Source organism: Magnolia sinica, chromosome 13 (genome assembly GCF_029962835.1).
Source record: "Magnolia sinica isolate HGM2019 chromosome 13, MsV1, whole genome shotgun sequence".
NCBI lineage: Eukaryota > Viridiplantae > Streptophyta > Magnoliopsida > Magnoliales > Magnoliaceae > Magnolia > Magnolia sinica.
In genome coordinates, this window is record NC_080585.1 from 70299419 (window position 1) to 70317814 (window position 18396).

The window sequence follows — 18396 nt, forward strand, 5'->3', positions numbered from 1 at the left end:
GCTGAGAGCGAGGTCCAGTCAGGGGTAGAGCTGAAAGAGATCCGAGATCAATTAGGCGACATCCAGCGAACAAGCCGAGCAAAAGCTTTAGCCTCCGTTGAAGCCATGTTCGAGGAAATCGAGCCCCCATTTATTGACAACAGCATGAGATATCAACTATCGTTTAGGTTCCAAATGCCCCAGATCACCCCCTACTCTAGATCTGGGGACCCGACCAAACACCTGGAATCGTTCAGATCTTGGATGGAAGTTCACAGCACCTTTGAGTTCGTGATGTGTAAAGCATTTTCCCTGACTTCGTCCGGGACTGCACGAAAATGGTACAAGCAATTAAAGCCAAAGTCCATCAGCTTCTTCACTCAACTTAGCAAAGCCTTTGTCACACAGTTCATCGGTGGAAAAAGCAAAAGAAAGTTATCAACTCATCTTCTCACAATCGCATAGAGGGAGGATGAGTTGTTAAGAGATTATATCATTCGATTCAATGTGAATGTAGTGCAGGTCGACGATTACTCCTACCAGATAACTCTGACCGTCATGGTAGTCAGCCTTAAACAAGGAAATTTCTTCTTCTCTATTGGTAAGAACACCTTTACCATTGCTAACCAACTAAATCGATCTAAATAATATTCCAATGCTGAGGAGCTCTTCAGTTCACAAAGAGCAACTCGAGGATGAAATAACTCGGCTAAGGATAGGAAGTAAAAGAAAGAATGGGAGCCCTCTATCGCTAACGCCAAAAGAAGGGAGGGCGACCAAAACGGAGGCCAACATGCCAACTGACATCCGGAAAGTTGCTTCTATACGTACACTTCCTTGAACACTAAGCCGGAGCAGGTATTTAAGGAAGATGGGCTGAGTAAGGAAACCTGCTGACCGAGATAAACCAGTCAACCAAGCTCGATAATAAAGCTCTTCGGCCAACCCCGACATCAACCTCAAATACTAAGAGACATATTGACTAAAAGACATGGAAGGTAAGCTCTTACCTCACCCACATAACGCCGATTATCTAAAGATCTGCTACCCATGAGGAACTCCAACAGGTGAAATGACTGTGATCGATTGATTGCCTCAATAGAAGCTACTTGTGTTTGACCATGAGAAACCTCCTTCAGTTAAAGGGAAGAAGGTTCTTCCCTTTATTTCTACTATTTTATCTACCGTTTTTATCTAAATGCTCGACTGTGAGTGACCTCCCTTTGTAAAAGGGAAAAAGGTGCTCGTGATATTATTACCGTTTCTTCTCTACTATTTTAAAATTTCTATAATAAAAGAGCTTTTCCAGGTCAAGAGAAGGGAATTTCTTTTAAAATTATTATCCTGACTATCCGAGCTATATGACGGACCACAAGGACTTCCCTTAATTTAAAGGAAGAAAGTCCTATTGAGTACTCGGTCTACTACTATATGGTCGACTTATTAATTCTACTGTGCATGACCTATCTCTACATGCTCAATTATCGTATCTACAAAGTTATCATTCACGACCACCTACACATAAATGCAAAAAAATAGAGGAACATACATGGAACGAGCTGACCATCTTATACATTAGTTCAAAAGTTACTTCCCAAGCTCATAAAGTATAGAGCTTAGTAGTAGGGGGGCCGTTGTTATGGGTAAAATGAAGCTAAACAAATGTATGAGACAAATGAAACAAACAACGAGACTCGATGACTATGTATTGCTTGAGGGCCGGAAAGTCACCCCGACCATTGGTGCCGACTAATGACTTTAGAGGTTGGCCTTGTTTACCGACCTCAAAAGATGACCTTGACCTCAGGTATCTCAGGTACCGACCTCGGCCTGGAGGGACGACCTCGACTGTCAGCTTCGAAGACCAGCCACGACCATATACCTCGATCTCGGAAGTCGACCTCAACCATAAACCTCGACCTTGAAGGTTGGCCTCGGATAATGACCTTGGCCCTGGGTACCAACCTCAACCTTGGATACCGATCTCAACCTCATAATGGAAAGAAGAATTCTCTCTATATACTGGTGAGATTACCTCTTGAGATCTCTGTTGAAAATTATGCCGATCGAAGTAAAGTCGGAGATGTTATTAGAATTAGAGTTTGACTATAATACGACCCCCTCAAATCAACTCAGATATGCAGACCGCCTAGAAATCTGATAAATACACCCCTGCCATGGGTAAAGGTACACACAAATACACTGATTCTATTATGCCTACTCTGTGTCCATATACCTAACTTAAGTATCAGGGAGTGTTCGACCTTAACTAGTGTACCCAATGTATTCTCTTATACGTTCGTTAATTTATAAGTACTTAGCGGCTCGCAAGAGGTGATGAAAAACTTCTCGTCCTCTATTAAATTAAGGTCGGAAAACAGGATAACAAGGATAACTAGATTCCAGTATCAACACTCGGTACTCACCACATATGTACGATTCAACGGGTTATAGCACATGCACGTGTGTGGAGATAGCAAAGGAGAGATTGAGTGAGTGAAAGTCGATTCATTTTTAGTTAATAAAAGAGTTGAGTGCATCGTCCATATCGACCCTCAAGTAAGGAAATCCCGACCCGCAGATGCATGGGGGAAAAGAAATCGGATTGCGTACTGAGTTACACAATATGCGCTTATCCTGTTAACGTATCGAGTATACTCGGTTGAGCCCACTGTGAATGCACATGGTTTATCCAAGCCATCCATCCAGATAATTTCAGTGGTTGATCTCAAAATTTAAGCATATCCAAATCTCAAGTGGACCATACCACAGTAAACAGTGGAAACATTGATTTCCACCATTGAAACCTACCTAAGGCCCATGGTGAATTTTCTTTTCATCCAACCTGTTCATATGATTATACGGACATGGATGAAAGGAAAACGCAGATATCAGCTTGATCTCAAACTTCTGTGGTCTCGAGAAGTTTTCAATGGTAGATGTTCAATTTACTCTGTTTTGGGTGGTGTGGTCCACTTGAGCTTTGGATATTCTTTATTTTTGAACAAAAGCTCTAAACTTTTCTGATAAAATGGATGGAAGGAGTGAATAAAATGTACGAGTGACGGTGGGCCCCACAGAGTTTACTCGGTACGCAATCGGATTCCGGTGGGAAAACAGGACTGTACGTCATGAAGTACATGGTTAGGCACGTGCAAGTGCACATGGAATGATTAAAAGATTTATTATTAGAAAAAAATCATTAATTTTTTTTAAAATGAAATTTACTTATAAATGAAATTTATAATAAATTATTTAAAATATTTTATCTTTCTTGGTGAATTTATCTTATTTAAAATATTTAAAGTAGTGCATAATATTTCAAAACTGAATGTTTGAAATATTGAACAATAAATAAATTTATATTTATTAAGAGATACCAAGATTCTAAAACATTTAAAATTTAAATGGCTTTAAAATATTGCACACTAAAAATTTTTAATATAAAGAGAATATAAGCTTATTCATCTTTTTTTTTTTTTAAATTTTTTTTTTTTTTTTTTAGTTTTTTGGTTAGAAACAGAAAATTCATTCATTAGAAACGAGCAGGGATACTATACAGCAAACTTAAATTCGGGCAGCCCCTACCACCCAAAAGAAATAATAATAATAATAATAATAATAATAATAACTAGAGATAAGGGCTACGTATCATATACCCAAAGAAGGAAAACACTAACTCTAATGATCCCCGTACCAACGCGATCAAGGAATAGGAACCCTCGGATTATGCTTCTTTTCCAATTGTGGGTGGGTCTCCACTATGATGTGTGCATGAAATCCACTTCATCCATCATGTGACCCACTTCTTCATCTTGGAGCATAAAATAAGCTGATCCAAAACTCAGGCAAGGCACATCATTTTACAATCATGCCTAAAACCTAAGCTTATTCTACAATTTTGTGATCCATGATGTGTATGAAATCCACTTTGTCGATCATGCATGTGAGCTCACTCATGCTTTCCTTGGAGTACAAAAATTGTGTAGATCCAGAACCAGGGTCGCCACACCAATCCTAAAATCACAATGTGTGGCCCACTTCAGTATTGGAATGGCATAAATTTTGGGTTTTCCATTCATTCTAGTGGGATTTTTATTTTTTTATTTTTATTATTATTTTTTGAATGGTTTGTCATATGAAAAACAAGCTAGGCCATTCACAATCTGAAAGGCTATAATGGCGTGCATCCCCATCCTGTTCTCCTGTGGAGTGATCCATGTGTTTTGGGTCAGCTTGATTTTTGGATACTGGGTGAAACTGAGGAAATGCACCTTATGATTGTAGTAGATGTGTGCACATCATAGTTGAGCCCGCACAAGAAATTGTATAATAAAATTTGCATAAGCCTTTAGCAATTTACTAAAACGCCCTTAATATAGTAGTATATACTGTTAAAGCCAAAAGGGTAGAATCAGGAACGTAAAATGCCTTGAACTCTTTTATTGATAGACTAAGATATATTCTCCCAGAGCATATGGAAATTCTGGGGGAGAGACGAGGAGCAGAAGATAAGCTCACATGCAGTGAAGCCCAAAAGATGAAATACACATGGAGAGTTGCCCAAGAGATGTTGCGAGTCATTCCTATTCTATTTGCTAACTCTAGAAAGGCTCTTCAAGACATTAACTTCGGAGGTTACGATATCCCCAAAGGATGGCAGGTATGCACATCCCCAATTCTCCATCTTTGAAAGGCCCTTAATCATATTACAAAGGTCATCATATTTCTAATTTCTTCATACATGCCAAATTGGCACATGTGCATGACATTTGTGACATTAATACAGCTGAATGAATCTGCTGTGTTCTCTGACCTGAAATCCAGGCTAGTCAAGTTATCAGGTGGGCCATCTACAATAAAATGGAATGCTAAATACATCAGCTAGCAACCACATTTACTTTAATTACATGGCCCAGCTGATGAAAGAATTGGTGACAATTTAGCCCAACTGATGAATTGTCCCTCACATGAAAATGAAACATCACCATGCGTGAAAAGGGCGGGATTCATATGGCTAGTAAGCCAAGTAGCCATAATAACACTGTCTTGCTCATGTTCATTCCAAATGCTTGTGATCCTTATTTCAGGTGATATGTATGGCAAGTACCACCCACTTGGACGAAAACATCTTCAACAATTCGATGGAGTTCGATCCATCTCGATTTCAAAATTCATCAAAGCCTATCCCTCCGTTCACTTTCATTCCTTTCGGTGGTGGACCACGCATGTGCATCGGCATTGAATTCGGCAGGATTGAAGCGCTTACCATCATTCACCATATGGTGACAAACTTTGATTGGTTATTGGTTAATCCTGATGAAACGATTACATATCAACCATTTCCATATCCATCTATGGGCCTTCCCATCAAGGTTAAACCAAGGAACCCATCACAGTAAGGTAGACTTGAGGTTTTTTTTTTTTTTTTTTCAGTGCTTATCACACGGACTACTGCATGTCTGTACTTCCGTAAACATTATCATTTCGAAGTACTCCTGTTGTGTGCTAGAGACCAACATATTTTATTGTAGACAGTTGTTTTTTTTTTTTTTTTTTCGTACCTACTTTTATAGCTTTGATAGTGCTTACGACGCGGACTACTGCATGCCTGTATTTCTGTAAAGATTATCATTTTGAAGCACTCATGTTGTGAGCTAGAGACCAACATATTTTAGGGTAGGATTGATTTTTCCTGCGTCACAACTTCTATAGCTTTTATAGTGCTTATAACATAGATTACTACATGCGTGTACTTGTGTAAACCTTATCATTTGAAGCGCTCGTATTGTGAACTAGAGACCGACACATTTACTTACAGGAGGCGACTTGCCTATAAACCAGGGTCATAAAAGCTCTTGTAACCCAGGCTTTGTGGGGCTCACCGTGATTTGTGTTAGATCCACTCTATCCATCTGTTTGGCCAGCTTATTTAAAGACAATTCCAAACACAAGGGAGATCCAGAATTCAAGGGGGCCACACCACCAAAAGAGGGGAACAGAATACCAACCATTGAAACCTTATTGGGCACTACAAAAGTTTTGGATCAGGCTGTGATGTTTTCCACCTTATGATCGGGTGTTGATCCTTCAATTCCGCCATGTGGAACGTATGCGAGGGTTGCTGGCGTGCCAGAACCAATTTGCTCCGATTCAAACTGTGAAGACTGACCTCTGATGTCGAGATAGAGCATGGCTCGGTCGTGACTCAGTCGTTCATCTATTCAGCTAATTGTCGTGCGCTCATTACTAAGATAATTGGCAGAGGTTGGGGATCTTCCTCCAAATGAGCTGTTTTTGCCTTAGAAATTTAAGAACTTGTGAAGACGTAACAGTTGTATGGTTGAAATAAACGAAGAGGAGAATTGTCAAAATGAACAAGGAGAAGAATGAATGTGGTTAAGGAAAATGCGAATAAATTACCGCTATGTAGAATCACCTGTCTGCCTGAGAGTAGCAGGGTGCTTCCAAGAGCAACGTGCTGATAAATGAAGCAGAAGCAATGCCGAGAATTACAATCTATAGTTGGCCCAACATTGGAGCATAGGCGGACGGGTTCCTAAACTACTATCTTCCTTCAGATCCGGCATAAAGCCTATATACATAGCGTTGTGCTGAATTGATAGTTGTGTTTGTTGTCGGGTTCTAGATCATTTCTCTCATATTTGCTTCTTGTAATCATAAGGTTCAAGGAGAAGGATAAGAAAACAATCATCCATCCGCATGGCTCCATCATGTGCAACCAGTTGGGAAAAGAGCAGTTACGCTTTATTGACTATGATCTTATCTACGAATGTGCCTTTATAAGTTGACATGTTTGGGACAGCCATCTATCTTTATCCAAGAGAGCTACAATACCAAAAATTTCCCGAGACAAGTCTATCCTTGGCCTCATGCTATTTTCCTTCTCAAATACCTTCTTTGCCACGTGGGAACATCAACACTGTCCATCTAATCCATACAAAATTTGGTACAAATACTACCCCCTCACTTTTATGGCTATTCAACAAACAATAGCTGAAAATGTAATTATCAATTGATTTTGTAACACGTGTCAGATCTTCTACTTTCAACGATATTGACTAGAATCGTCATCCTATCATTCTCTGTTAATGAGCGCCACATGTACCATAGATGCTTTATATATGTCATCTCTTCGGGATGGAATTCACTCCATTCATCATGCGGCAATTAACCTCGCATGTAGATGCTTTATATATGTCATCTCTTCAACTTTTTTTTTTCTTTTCTAAAAAACCTAAACTCTTTTCACATCTCTCATGGCTATGGCTTCAAAGATGATGAATGTAACATCCCGAACTTTTCAATACCCAAGTATTGAAAATTCTTGAGTGTTACCATGAAATTTAACTTATTATATACATACATACGATACCAATTTAGCTATCCTAATCTTATATTCATTCTCCAACCTAAATCTGACTGTTGAAAATAATCTTCATTCATAGATCAAGCCATCTGACTGTTGATTTTAAGATAGGATCATCATATACTCAAGTATTCTCACTTGTCCATCATAACCAACCGTTCAGCCAACTATTCAATACTAGGTAAAAATATTTGACCATCCACTCTGAGTTTGGACAACCTGATCACAGTAAACTAGTTACTTGATCTTAACATCTGCTTGTACACAAATCAAATTGAGATTCTGATCCGTTTATCTTGTTCACCACCATGAATATGCTTAACCCACCATCAAAACTACAATATGAGAAACTTACACATATGAACAAGTCACTTGAATCTAACAGTATACATGTTCTACCTCTTGATCACTCCAGAAATTAACTTGTGATCATTCGTTTGCAAAACTGACCGTACACCCACTTACACACATGATCAGAGTACTAACCATCAAGTTTTTCTATGTTTAACATGTCATCTGACAATCCATTATGTTGGTTAATATATGTACATTCTCTTAATTAGTTTGGAGAATAATTCATTATTCATAATAATTTAGATGTAAGTTCTTTTATAAGAATTACTTAGAAATGTGCCTACAATCATGTAAGACTATTTGATTTTTCAAAACTCTCATATCAGCGATAATTACAATTCTCACGATCCGTTTGATGCGAAATTTTATAACATGCTTATGTATCATAAATTAACTATATATGTCAAATTTTGGCTCTTAGATCATTGTAAAAGTAACCCAATTGACAAATCAACCCTTTAACCATTGATTTTGATGTCCATTGAGTGAAGAAACCTCGTGGGTAGTCATAGTCAAATATTTTCATTTATATGAACAACTTGGATTGCCCATCATATAGACCATATATGAAATATAAAGACCCCACTTTAGTAGGCTTTTCCTTAGGCATGAAGTTATCCACCTCCTGATAAATTTGGATATTCTGATTTAACCACTTCCTTCCGTCCATCGCAACTCAAATTTAGACCACACTTTGGTCTCATATATGACTACGAGGTTATACAAAATTTAGACATCGATTTATGATACTACACCATTGAATGTTGAGGCCAGTTCCATCTTTTTGGCATAGTAGGTGAAATTTTAAATTTAAGCCTTTTCCATAATCGATTAACCACCAAATTTTGCCCAACAGTTTGCTTATCATGATTGCATATTCCCTCCAAAATTGAGCCCTGATTATTAAGTGTGGACCGTTAATTAATATCAAGTCCTTTTTGGCACCTGTTAGGAGAATTTCCAAGATAAGATTATGTAAGGCTCTGATCTACTTCATATTTGGGCCCATAGGAAAATGCAATGCACTAAAGCTGATGAAGGGAGTGGATCTTATGAAAGATCAATAGAAGTGGACCCCACTTACTCTAACAACTGAACCAAGTCGAGTCACCTCTGCATTGTAACAACGCCCGTGAAAACCATGCGCACTAAGTAAATTTCACGCCAAAACTTCTGGATTTTTTAATCAACCACTGATCTGTGCCATATAATTTTCAAAGGAGAGAGTTCTAATCCTTCCCAACAAGAAAAGGAGATGGAAAAGAAGGGAAGTCACGACATTATGCCATTTTTCACGCAAGATAGCTGCAACGTGCCAAAGGGTGTTTCATGCAAACCATCCAACAACTACATCAAGGTCATCAATTTCATGGGCCGAGAAGTACCAGGTATCTAATTCGGACCATCCAAAAGAAACAACATGAAGAAATAAGGGTTGGAATGAAATCTACCATTGGAGAGGATGTCATCTTCCTCGAGAAAACGTTGGGTGTTAATCATTGTAATTAACACCATTCAAAGATCAAAACTGTGTACTTGATGGCCCACCCAAGCATATTACATTCTCTGAAACGCTAAAAAGAAATGATCCAAAAATTTGGACTGTAATTGTAAGATCAAAACGGTGTTTAAACATACATGCGGAAACACATCGTGTGCACAACTCTTATAGTTGAACCAGAATTCCTTGGCATAACCGACGTAAACATATATAAAACAACACCTAAAGTAAAGGAGTTTAGAAGTAGAAGAATCAGGAAAAGATCGCAGGAAAGGGAATGTGAGAGAGAGGGAGAGAGAAAGAGATCGAGCGCCACGAGCGGAGCCATGATCGACTGATTCTAACAACGAGTCAAGATCGGATTAGAGCAGTCCTAGCCACCCATCTTAAGCAAGTAAGGCACACTCATTAAGTCCCCATTGAGCTTCTTTCCATTACATCTAGATTCTCATTAGATCTGAGTTGATAATCGAGTAGATCAATCTGCAAAGTATATCGAACCAAGTTGACTTAGTGAAGGAATCGCTGAAACACTGACTCGGGGAGTTAAAACATTGGTTGATTGCCACCATTCACTCATATGGAAAATTCTAAATGAGAAAACTTATTCAAATCTAACCCTAAAACTAAATCATAATTCAAAAGTAATCATAATTCCTTAATTCATGTAAGGCGACAATCTAATCATAACAACCCTGTCGATTATGTTGGAGTTAGGAAACAATTACGGAAATTTAGATGGTGATCAAGTTTAAAATGTGGGGGTTTTATTCCTTTAAATTTTACATTTAAATTGAATTGACTACATGTAACACCTCGAACATTTCAATACCCGAGTATTAAAAGTTCACGAGTGTGACCATGAGAAAAGAAAAAGCTAATATGTACATGTGTATGATACCAATCTAACTATCATAACCTTCCATCTACTCCCTAACATGAATCTAACTGTTGGGAATGATCTCTATTCATAGATCAATCCATCTGACCATTGATTTTAAGACAAGACCATCCATCACCTGATTTGACATATGTATCTTCCCTTAAACGAATTGGCGGATAACTCCTTATCCATAATGATTTAGGTGTAAGTTCTCTTGTAAGAATTGTTTGTGAAGGTGCATATAACCATGTAAAACCATTAGATTTCACAAAAGTCTTAGATCAATAATAATTATGAAAATGCCATTAAATTGGACTTCGAATTCTAGATCACAAGGTTCTCACGATCCGTTTAATGGGAAACCTTACATCATGCCAATTTATCATAAATTAATTGTACATGCCAGATTTTAACTCTTGGATCAGCAAGATCAATAATTGAAATAAATATTCACCTGAGGGTGGCCCACTTGAGCTTTGGACCTACATGATCTCTAACCAGGGGCCTGTTTGGACCTTAATATGGGCTGACAAATCGAATGGATGAAGTAGATTTCTCAAAAAAACATCACTGTGGGCCCCACAATCAGCCGGGATGTGCATGTTACACAAGCACTGGCGGTGCACTGAACTAAATATAGGGTTAAACTAGGTTTAACCCGATAAAATCCCAAAGGAAATCCTTCCCATAGTACGTTAACAACAGACTACCCTCTGTGTTTAGGATGGTGGGCCACTACCTTGAACTCTCTCCCTTATCCAAACCGTCCATCACCTTTGGGGACTTGATCTGATCAAAACCTGCTGGCCAGGTGTGCGAGGCCTATATCCTATCCCGTACCATTCTGTAGGCTTTTGCGGTTCTCCCAGTCGAATTTCGGTGACCCGCAATGCGTAGATAGTAGTTGCACACGACCTTGAGTCATATCTCGTATTCTAGAGTTGGGTCGACCCGAGACTTGTACCCTTGCGACCGCACCGTCATCGCGGTTCTGATGCCGTGTCTCAAGCGTCAAGGCGATACCCAGACCGGAAGATGTATGCCCACATTCAGTTCGAGAAAAACACCATGCATTTGCTAAACCCAATGAACATGTCTCATCAATCAAGTACACATCACATCATGTCAAGTGCAAAAGCAACTCAAAGTCAACTCTCTCTCTCGACCCATACCTAGCCAAGTACACCCATTACTCACTCACATATCACTCACCCATCACCCATCTCTCTCTCTCTCTTGAAACCTCTCTCTCTCTCTCTCTTCTCTCTCTTATTACTCCCAAGTAACCCCATGAGATTCCAACGTCCAAGCTCTATGAGGGAGAGCTAGGTGTGGCCCACCTCCCTACCACCCAATCTCACCATCCAAGCTTCATCTCAACCCTTAAACCTTGTTCCTTTGGAGCTAAAGATGAGGAGAAATCCAAGAAGATCAAAGGTGGGTGTTCATCATCTCGATCTTTGATGATTTAAGGGCCCACATGTGGTGGGACACATCTTGATGTATGCATTGTATAGGGACGACCCATAGTGGTGGGGTCCCTCCCCTTCTCACATTTCTTTATCTCTCTCTCTCTCTCTCTCTCTCTCTCTCTCTCTCTCTCTCTCCTTCCTCGTTGATGTGGCTCACCTATTTTATACATGCATGATTCAGACCGTCCAGCCAATGGGCCAGCCTCGCTGCCTGATCTAGATGAAGGGAAATCACAAATATCAGCTTGATCCCGGCTCGGGTGGGCCACCACGTGGATCCACCATATTGTATGTATTTTATCAACGCCATCCATCTGTTTTATCCAGGCCGTCCAGTGAGCCCGGACAATGAGAAAACACAAATATCTGCTTGATCAAAACTTTGATGGGCAACACTGGTGTGGGAACCCACCTGTTGGAGAAGCAGATTGGCTGGTCTACCACACCAACTATATAGTTGATGACATCAGCTAGCCTTGTGGGCCCCTTGTGATGTATATGTTATATCCTAGCTGTCCATCATCTGGACGGTGGGCCCCAGCAGCGTGGCTACTATGCGGAAGGACGTCAGTAAGATCTGTGGAGCCCACCTGATTTATGTGTTATATGCACCGCCCATTGCTGGATGGTGCTGTACAGGGGCTACCATGGTGTACCGATATGCCACACCATCCATCTGCAGGTCCCACCCTACACGTGTGAAACCCCACACCGTCCATCTGTTCCGGCAGCATCTAGACGGTGCTGTGGGACCCACCTTTATAGTGTGTTTTATCCAGCTGTCCACCCAGATTGGACGGTGATGGGTGGGGTCCTCTTGATATATTTATTCTATACATGCCATCCATCCATTTTATCTGGGTATGGGACCCGCCCACACATGTTGCACGCGTGGGGTGAGGCCCTACCTTGACGTATGTATTTTATGCCCACACCGTCCATTTCTCGATAATGCTGTGGGGCTAACCGTGATGTGTTTATTTCATCCACAATGTCCAGATTGTACTGGATGGTGTTAGATGACGTTTGGATAGTGCTGATTTACATGGATGATGTTTTGATGGTGTTGTCATGCCAAGCACACCGTGATGTTTGTGTTTCATGCAGGCCATTCATCTGCAAGCCCACCTGTAGCGTGCAGGGCCCAACTTGATGTATCTATTCTATATTCACTCCGTCCATATGTCAGATGGGTGGGGCCCACCTTAAGGTGTGTGTTTATCCATACTGTTCACATGGAAAAGCCACCTGTGATGTATATTTGAGGCCCACTTATGATGTATTGAGGCTCATGTGTAGGGCCCACCTATTGTGTATTTGAAGTCCATGGGTTGTGGCCCAATGTGATATTTTCGAGGCCCATGGGTAAGGCCCAATGTGATGTATTCAACGCCCATGGGCAAGGCCTGATGTAATGTATTTATGGCCCATGTGGAAAGTGTAAGTGTTATGTTTTCTAGCTCCTATGATTGTCAATTTTTGTAGTGCCAAAACCTGTTGGAATCTCTGTCTTGTGTAGCTCATCTACATATTTAAGATCATGCATCTCATGTACAAGAACAAAGGTCTTTCCCTCAAGAACTTCAAATGCAAGATCAAGAGATATTCAAGTTCAAGTACAACACCAGGTGTTAGTTCAATCTTTCAAGATGCAATAGTTAAAGGTTTCAAAGCTTCATCCATGTCAAGACAAAGTTCTTTGCTTGAACCTCAAATCTCAAGATGAAATACAAGTCAATTACTTCAAGTTCAAACTTTAAATTGTTTCAAGCTCAAGCTTCAAAGTGTTACAAGTTCAAGCTTCAACATACGTCAAGATATTATGCTTCGTGTACTTCAAGATCTACTATCAACCGAAGCAAAAGATGTTTTAATGTTCAAACATCGCTTATAAGGTATGAATGACCTAAATTGACCATAGGTCAGGTCATATTGATTGCATACTTTAATTAGGTCACTTTATAAGTGTATAGGCTGTTTTTCAACTTGTCTTAGCCGGTGTTTAACTAGTCCTAGTACTGGCTCGACCAGTCCAAGAAATTCCTTGACCAGTCCAAGATTTGTTACTAATTTTTAGGATTTTTTATTATAGCCTCAACCAGTCATGGAAACTACTCGACCAGACAAGTAAATAGTGCTTGACTAGTCAAGCAGGCTTGAATCAAAGTCTAGCAACTAAATTGGGTCCCACAAGACCCGTCGTGGATAGGACTCGACTGGTCGAGTAGGCCCTTCGACCAGTCGTGGAACGACTTTATCTTATCGCGCTCGAAATTTCAAAAGTTTTTTGGTCCTTCGACCAGTCGAGCTGACCTCTGGGCCAGTCGAGTGATTAATTTTTGCACTTATAAATAGAGCATGATTTTCAGAGTTTTGTAACTAATTCAAGCAAAATCAAGACACCACTCTGAGAGATAAGTTGGTGATATTCTTAAGCTATTTATTGCTCATTTAATATTCTCTTTAATTAACTTTTTGCATTTGATTTTGTATTCTACATTCCAATCTTATTTGAAAAAGGGATTGAAGTTTTCCTATTTCTTGGAATTAAAATCAAATCAAGCTAGCCCAATGTGATTTAATCTAAGAATCATTTAGAACATAGAACCTTTTCATAAGTGAGTGTGCACATTGAACATCTACGTTGAACTTATCCTTCGAATTGATTCTACCAGGCTGCATCAAAGGAGAATATCCAGATAAGTATTTTACTTTTTTTGTAAATCTATTCTTTTGGTTTCTTTGAGATTATGCCAAAAAAAATCTCTTTCTTTTGGTTTGTCTGAAGTGATCTAGAAAACTCAGTGTGGGGTTTTTGAATTGTGTAAACCCACTTGAAAGACACATTTGTGAAGGTTTTAGGTGAACCTTGAAAAACCTATTACATAGTGAACACTGATATCCACTGTGTGAGGATATTGGGAGTGGAGTAGTTGTGTAGCTATTTTTTTAAACAGTTGGTGTACACACAAGCGAACCACTATAATTTCTAGCCTTGTGGTGAATGATTAATTGTGATATTGTGTGGATGTTGTAATTTCCTTTTTATGCATTTGTAGAGAATGTTGTAATCCTTTTTATGCAAGTGTGGGAATGTTGTAATAGCTTAGTTATTTTCTTTGCTATTTATCTCTTTATTCATTTGTATTAGTTTGAGATTTTGATACACAGACCGTTCTAGGAATCAAGTTATCCTGCCATAAACCATTAGTTTTTGGTGTAAGGTTGTTCTTAGAACAACATCTATATCAATCTCTCAATACCTGTACACTTAAGGTTGTTATTCATTTCTGCATTGTGGGATTGTTTAAGTGCTATCTTTATTTATATTTGTTAAATTTTGCATATATTTTTTTAATTTGGTATAGTCCTATTCACCCTTCCCCCTCCCTCTAGGACTCTTAGCTCGGCCTTTTCAAGTGGTATCAGAGCCTAATAGCTTGCTTTACTTATTTTCTTTAGATTTATTTCCCGAGCTAATTGATCTGAGTTTTTTAAGATGTCAAATTTTGATAGCCTTTCAGTCACTAGGCCTCCACCATTTGATAGCTCCAATTATGCCTATTGGAAAGCCAGAATGAGGATTTTCTTGAAATACATGGATGAGAGCGTATGATAAGCCACAGTGACCAATTGGACCCCTCCTATCACTAAAGTGACTGGTACCAATGGATCCGTAACTGTAAAAGTAACACCTTATTTTACTTGGACTAATCTTCAAGAGAGTGAAAGTAGTGTCAATACAAAGGCTCCAAATGCAATTACCTGTGCACTATCACTGGATGAATTCAAAACAATTATATCCTGTAATACTGAAAGCAAGCCTGGGATATTTTGGAAATGACACATGAGGGAACAACAATTGTCAAGAAATCTAAAGTCCAAATCCTCACAACCAAATTTGAGGAAATACGTATGGAAGAAAGTGAAACTTTCATGGACTTCTATACTAGATTGAATGACATTGTTAACTCTATGTGAGGTCTTGTAATAGAATCCCAGAAAGTAAATTTTGTATAAAGATACTACGCTTACTGCCTGAATAGTTCAATTCAAAGGTACTGCGATCCAAGAACTTCGTGATACAGATAATATGAGGGTAGAAGAATTGGTTGGTTCTTTACAGACCTATGAGTTAAACTTTAAAGCTCCTAAAGGTATCCAACGCCCTTAAATCTTCTAAACTTATTTCTCAAGAAAATAACAATTCTGATTTAGAAAATTCTGAAGATGATATGACCCTTTTAGCTAAAAAGTTTTATAAGATTTTCAAAACTAAAAAGAGGGTTGATTTGCAAAAACCTAATGAAAAGAAAAGGTCTAGATCTAAAACTTGAAAATTTTTAAAAGACATCCAATGTTACAACTGCCATGAATATGAGCATTTAGCAAACAAGTGTCTTAAAAAGGACAAACCGAAAAAAAAAAGGTATGTTGGCTACATAACATGAATCTTCCTGCTCTGAAGCTACTTCTGAGTCAAAAGATTATGAAACTGAGTCGGGTAATGAACAATAGACTTCCTAGATTTTCGGCCAGAATCTTGGTAGGAGGTGGTCTGATCTGACCTGAAGTATATCGACCTAGGGCACGCCGACCTAGGCATGCCAAGCTAGATCATGTAGAGCTATTTCCCTAGTCGAGCGGTTGGATCCCTCTCATAGAGGTTTGTGGTCTCTTTTGTTGATGGGACATCGAGCTCGACATTGTCTCCTTTTCGACTTCGAAATTGGAAGTCGGGTATGGAGTTTCTGTTATTTGCACGGCTTGGTTGAATGCATAAGGTTCCGACCTGACCTTTTCCAATTGGTCGGCCCTTTTTCCCTGTAACAAGCAACAAAAAGTTCGGATCAAGCTGATATTTGTTTTTTTCCTTTCATTCAAATCTGTGTGACCTTGTCAATAGGTTGGATGGTCAATATATATTGCGGTGGATGCTAGGAAATGTTTAACTGTGGGTGTTCAATGTCCAGTCTCCCATGGTGTGGTCCACCTCAAATTTGTATTTACTTCATTTTTGGGACTATATCCTAAAATAAGGTGGAAAAAATGATGGATGACATAGATATATAATGAATAATACATCAAGGTGGGCCTACAGTCACGGTCTCACTTACATTGATCGTTTGGGGTCACATACAAGTTGAGCTGATTTTAGAGTATGAACCTAAAAATGCAACACATCCAGATTCAAATCTCCACCGCAAGAAATAGTGGTTATTGGCCATTAAAGAGTTCTCTAGGGTACAAAAGTTTTGGATCAAGTTGATATTTAGCAAATAAACGTTTGGAGGTCTCCAGGAAGTTTTTAATGGTGTGAGTTCAATCACCTCTGTTTCCGGAGGTGTGGTCCACATAAATTTGGATCTAATGCATTTTTTTTTCCCTCATACTTTGTATTAAGACACATATATTGGGGTGTGGGCACCACGGCCACAAAATTCGCGTGGTGGGATGAAAGTTTGACTTTCCCTCTATCTAATCTTTCACAAGTCCGCGTGTGCCTGTACCTGACGGCGGCGGATTATGTGCGGCCCGGGCTTCACCCAAGACGGTGCGGACCTTACCTTGGGGCATGCCTCGATATATTTATTATAAATCCATTCCGTCCATACGTTCTATATGATTATTTTAGATCATGAAACCAACAATGAATCAGATCCAAAACTCAGGTGGACGACAATAAAAAAAATTCCTACGGCCCTACATAATGGTTCCATAATGTTTATTTACCATCCAAACTGTTGATAATGTCAGAAAATCCTGGATTAAGGGGTAAAAATTAGCTTGATGCGAAAATTTTGTGGCCCCAAGAAGATTTTAATGGTTAATTAACCACCACCGTTTCCAATGTTATGGTCCAAATGAGATTTGGATCTACTTCGTTTTTGGGCTCATGCCTTAAATGATATGGTAAAGCGGATAAACGGCATGGATGTAGAATAAATGTATCAAGGTACGCTCCACGGTAAGGGCTACACCGTCCGTGTGAGGCCCGGGCCGCACATCATCCTCTGCCGCGTTACGACAAGAGCAAAACACTGTGTTAGGACTTTCCTTTCTTACGTTGATTGTTGGGGGCTGCCGATGGATATCCCAACCTGACCAGGAGCGATGTTTTCCCGTACAATATACGTCAGTCCTGTGGAATTCGGATGCCAGATTTGAGGAATTGTTTGGTAAAATGCATATGATGTATTGCAACATGATGCGCTAGGACTTTATCCCCTGAATCTAAGGTCACTACAAATGATCCAAACCATTTACTCGATGGGTCACACTTTGTATGTGGTATAGAGATAAAATAAAAGCTCTTATATAAATTGAAATATTTCAGCCCTTAATAATTTTGGCTCTTTAAATGTTAATATGGCCATCATCATGACCTTTACAGATAGAAATCTAAGAATTTTATTTTATTTTTTCTTTTTCTCGTATCTTTTATCTTTACATCCCCTTCTAAGTTGAGTCCTATCACAAATAAGATGGTGACGCATCGCATTGATACGTTGGATGCGTTCTAGCATGCCTCCGAGAGGAAGTACATCGTTCTTCCAAAACTAAAAACATTTCGTACTCCACCAGTATATAGCATATCATGTGCATGCAGCATATGCCGAGCATATGTCACATGTATCGGTTCATACCTATTGTCCCCGTTATTCGTGAGAACCAATCTAGATGGATCCGTGTGTTGTCTTTGAAGATCCCCATGGATATATAAAGATGATTGTAGATAATATAGTTAAAGAACACCAAATAATGCCACATTATTGTTTAAGTGGCCAATGAAATAACAATCATGAAGAAGCGGTTA

General features: G+C 39.3%; 1 protein-coding gene across 1 annotated transcript in view; it reads left to right on the forward strand.

Moving 5' to 3' along the window:
* The window catches only part of LOC131223847 (taxadiene 5-alpha hydroxylase-like), a 32275-nt gene extending 26609 nt beyond the window's left edge, over positions 1-5666 (forward strand). The window contains exons 3-4 of the mRNA XM_058219374.1: positions 4452-4642; positions 5070-5666. Of these exons, the coding sequence (XP_058075357.1) occupies positions 4452-4642; positions 5070-5381 (503 nt within the window). The 3' untranslated portion in view covers positions 5382-5666. The remainder of the gene's footprint in view (positions 1-4451; positions 4643-5069) is intronic.
* Positions 5667-18396: the final 12730 nt, after the last annotated feature.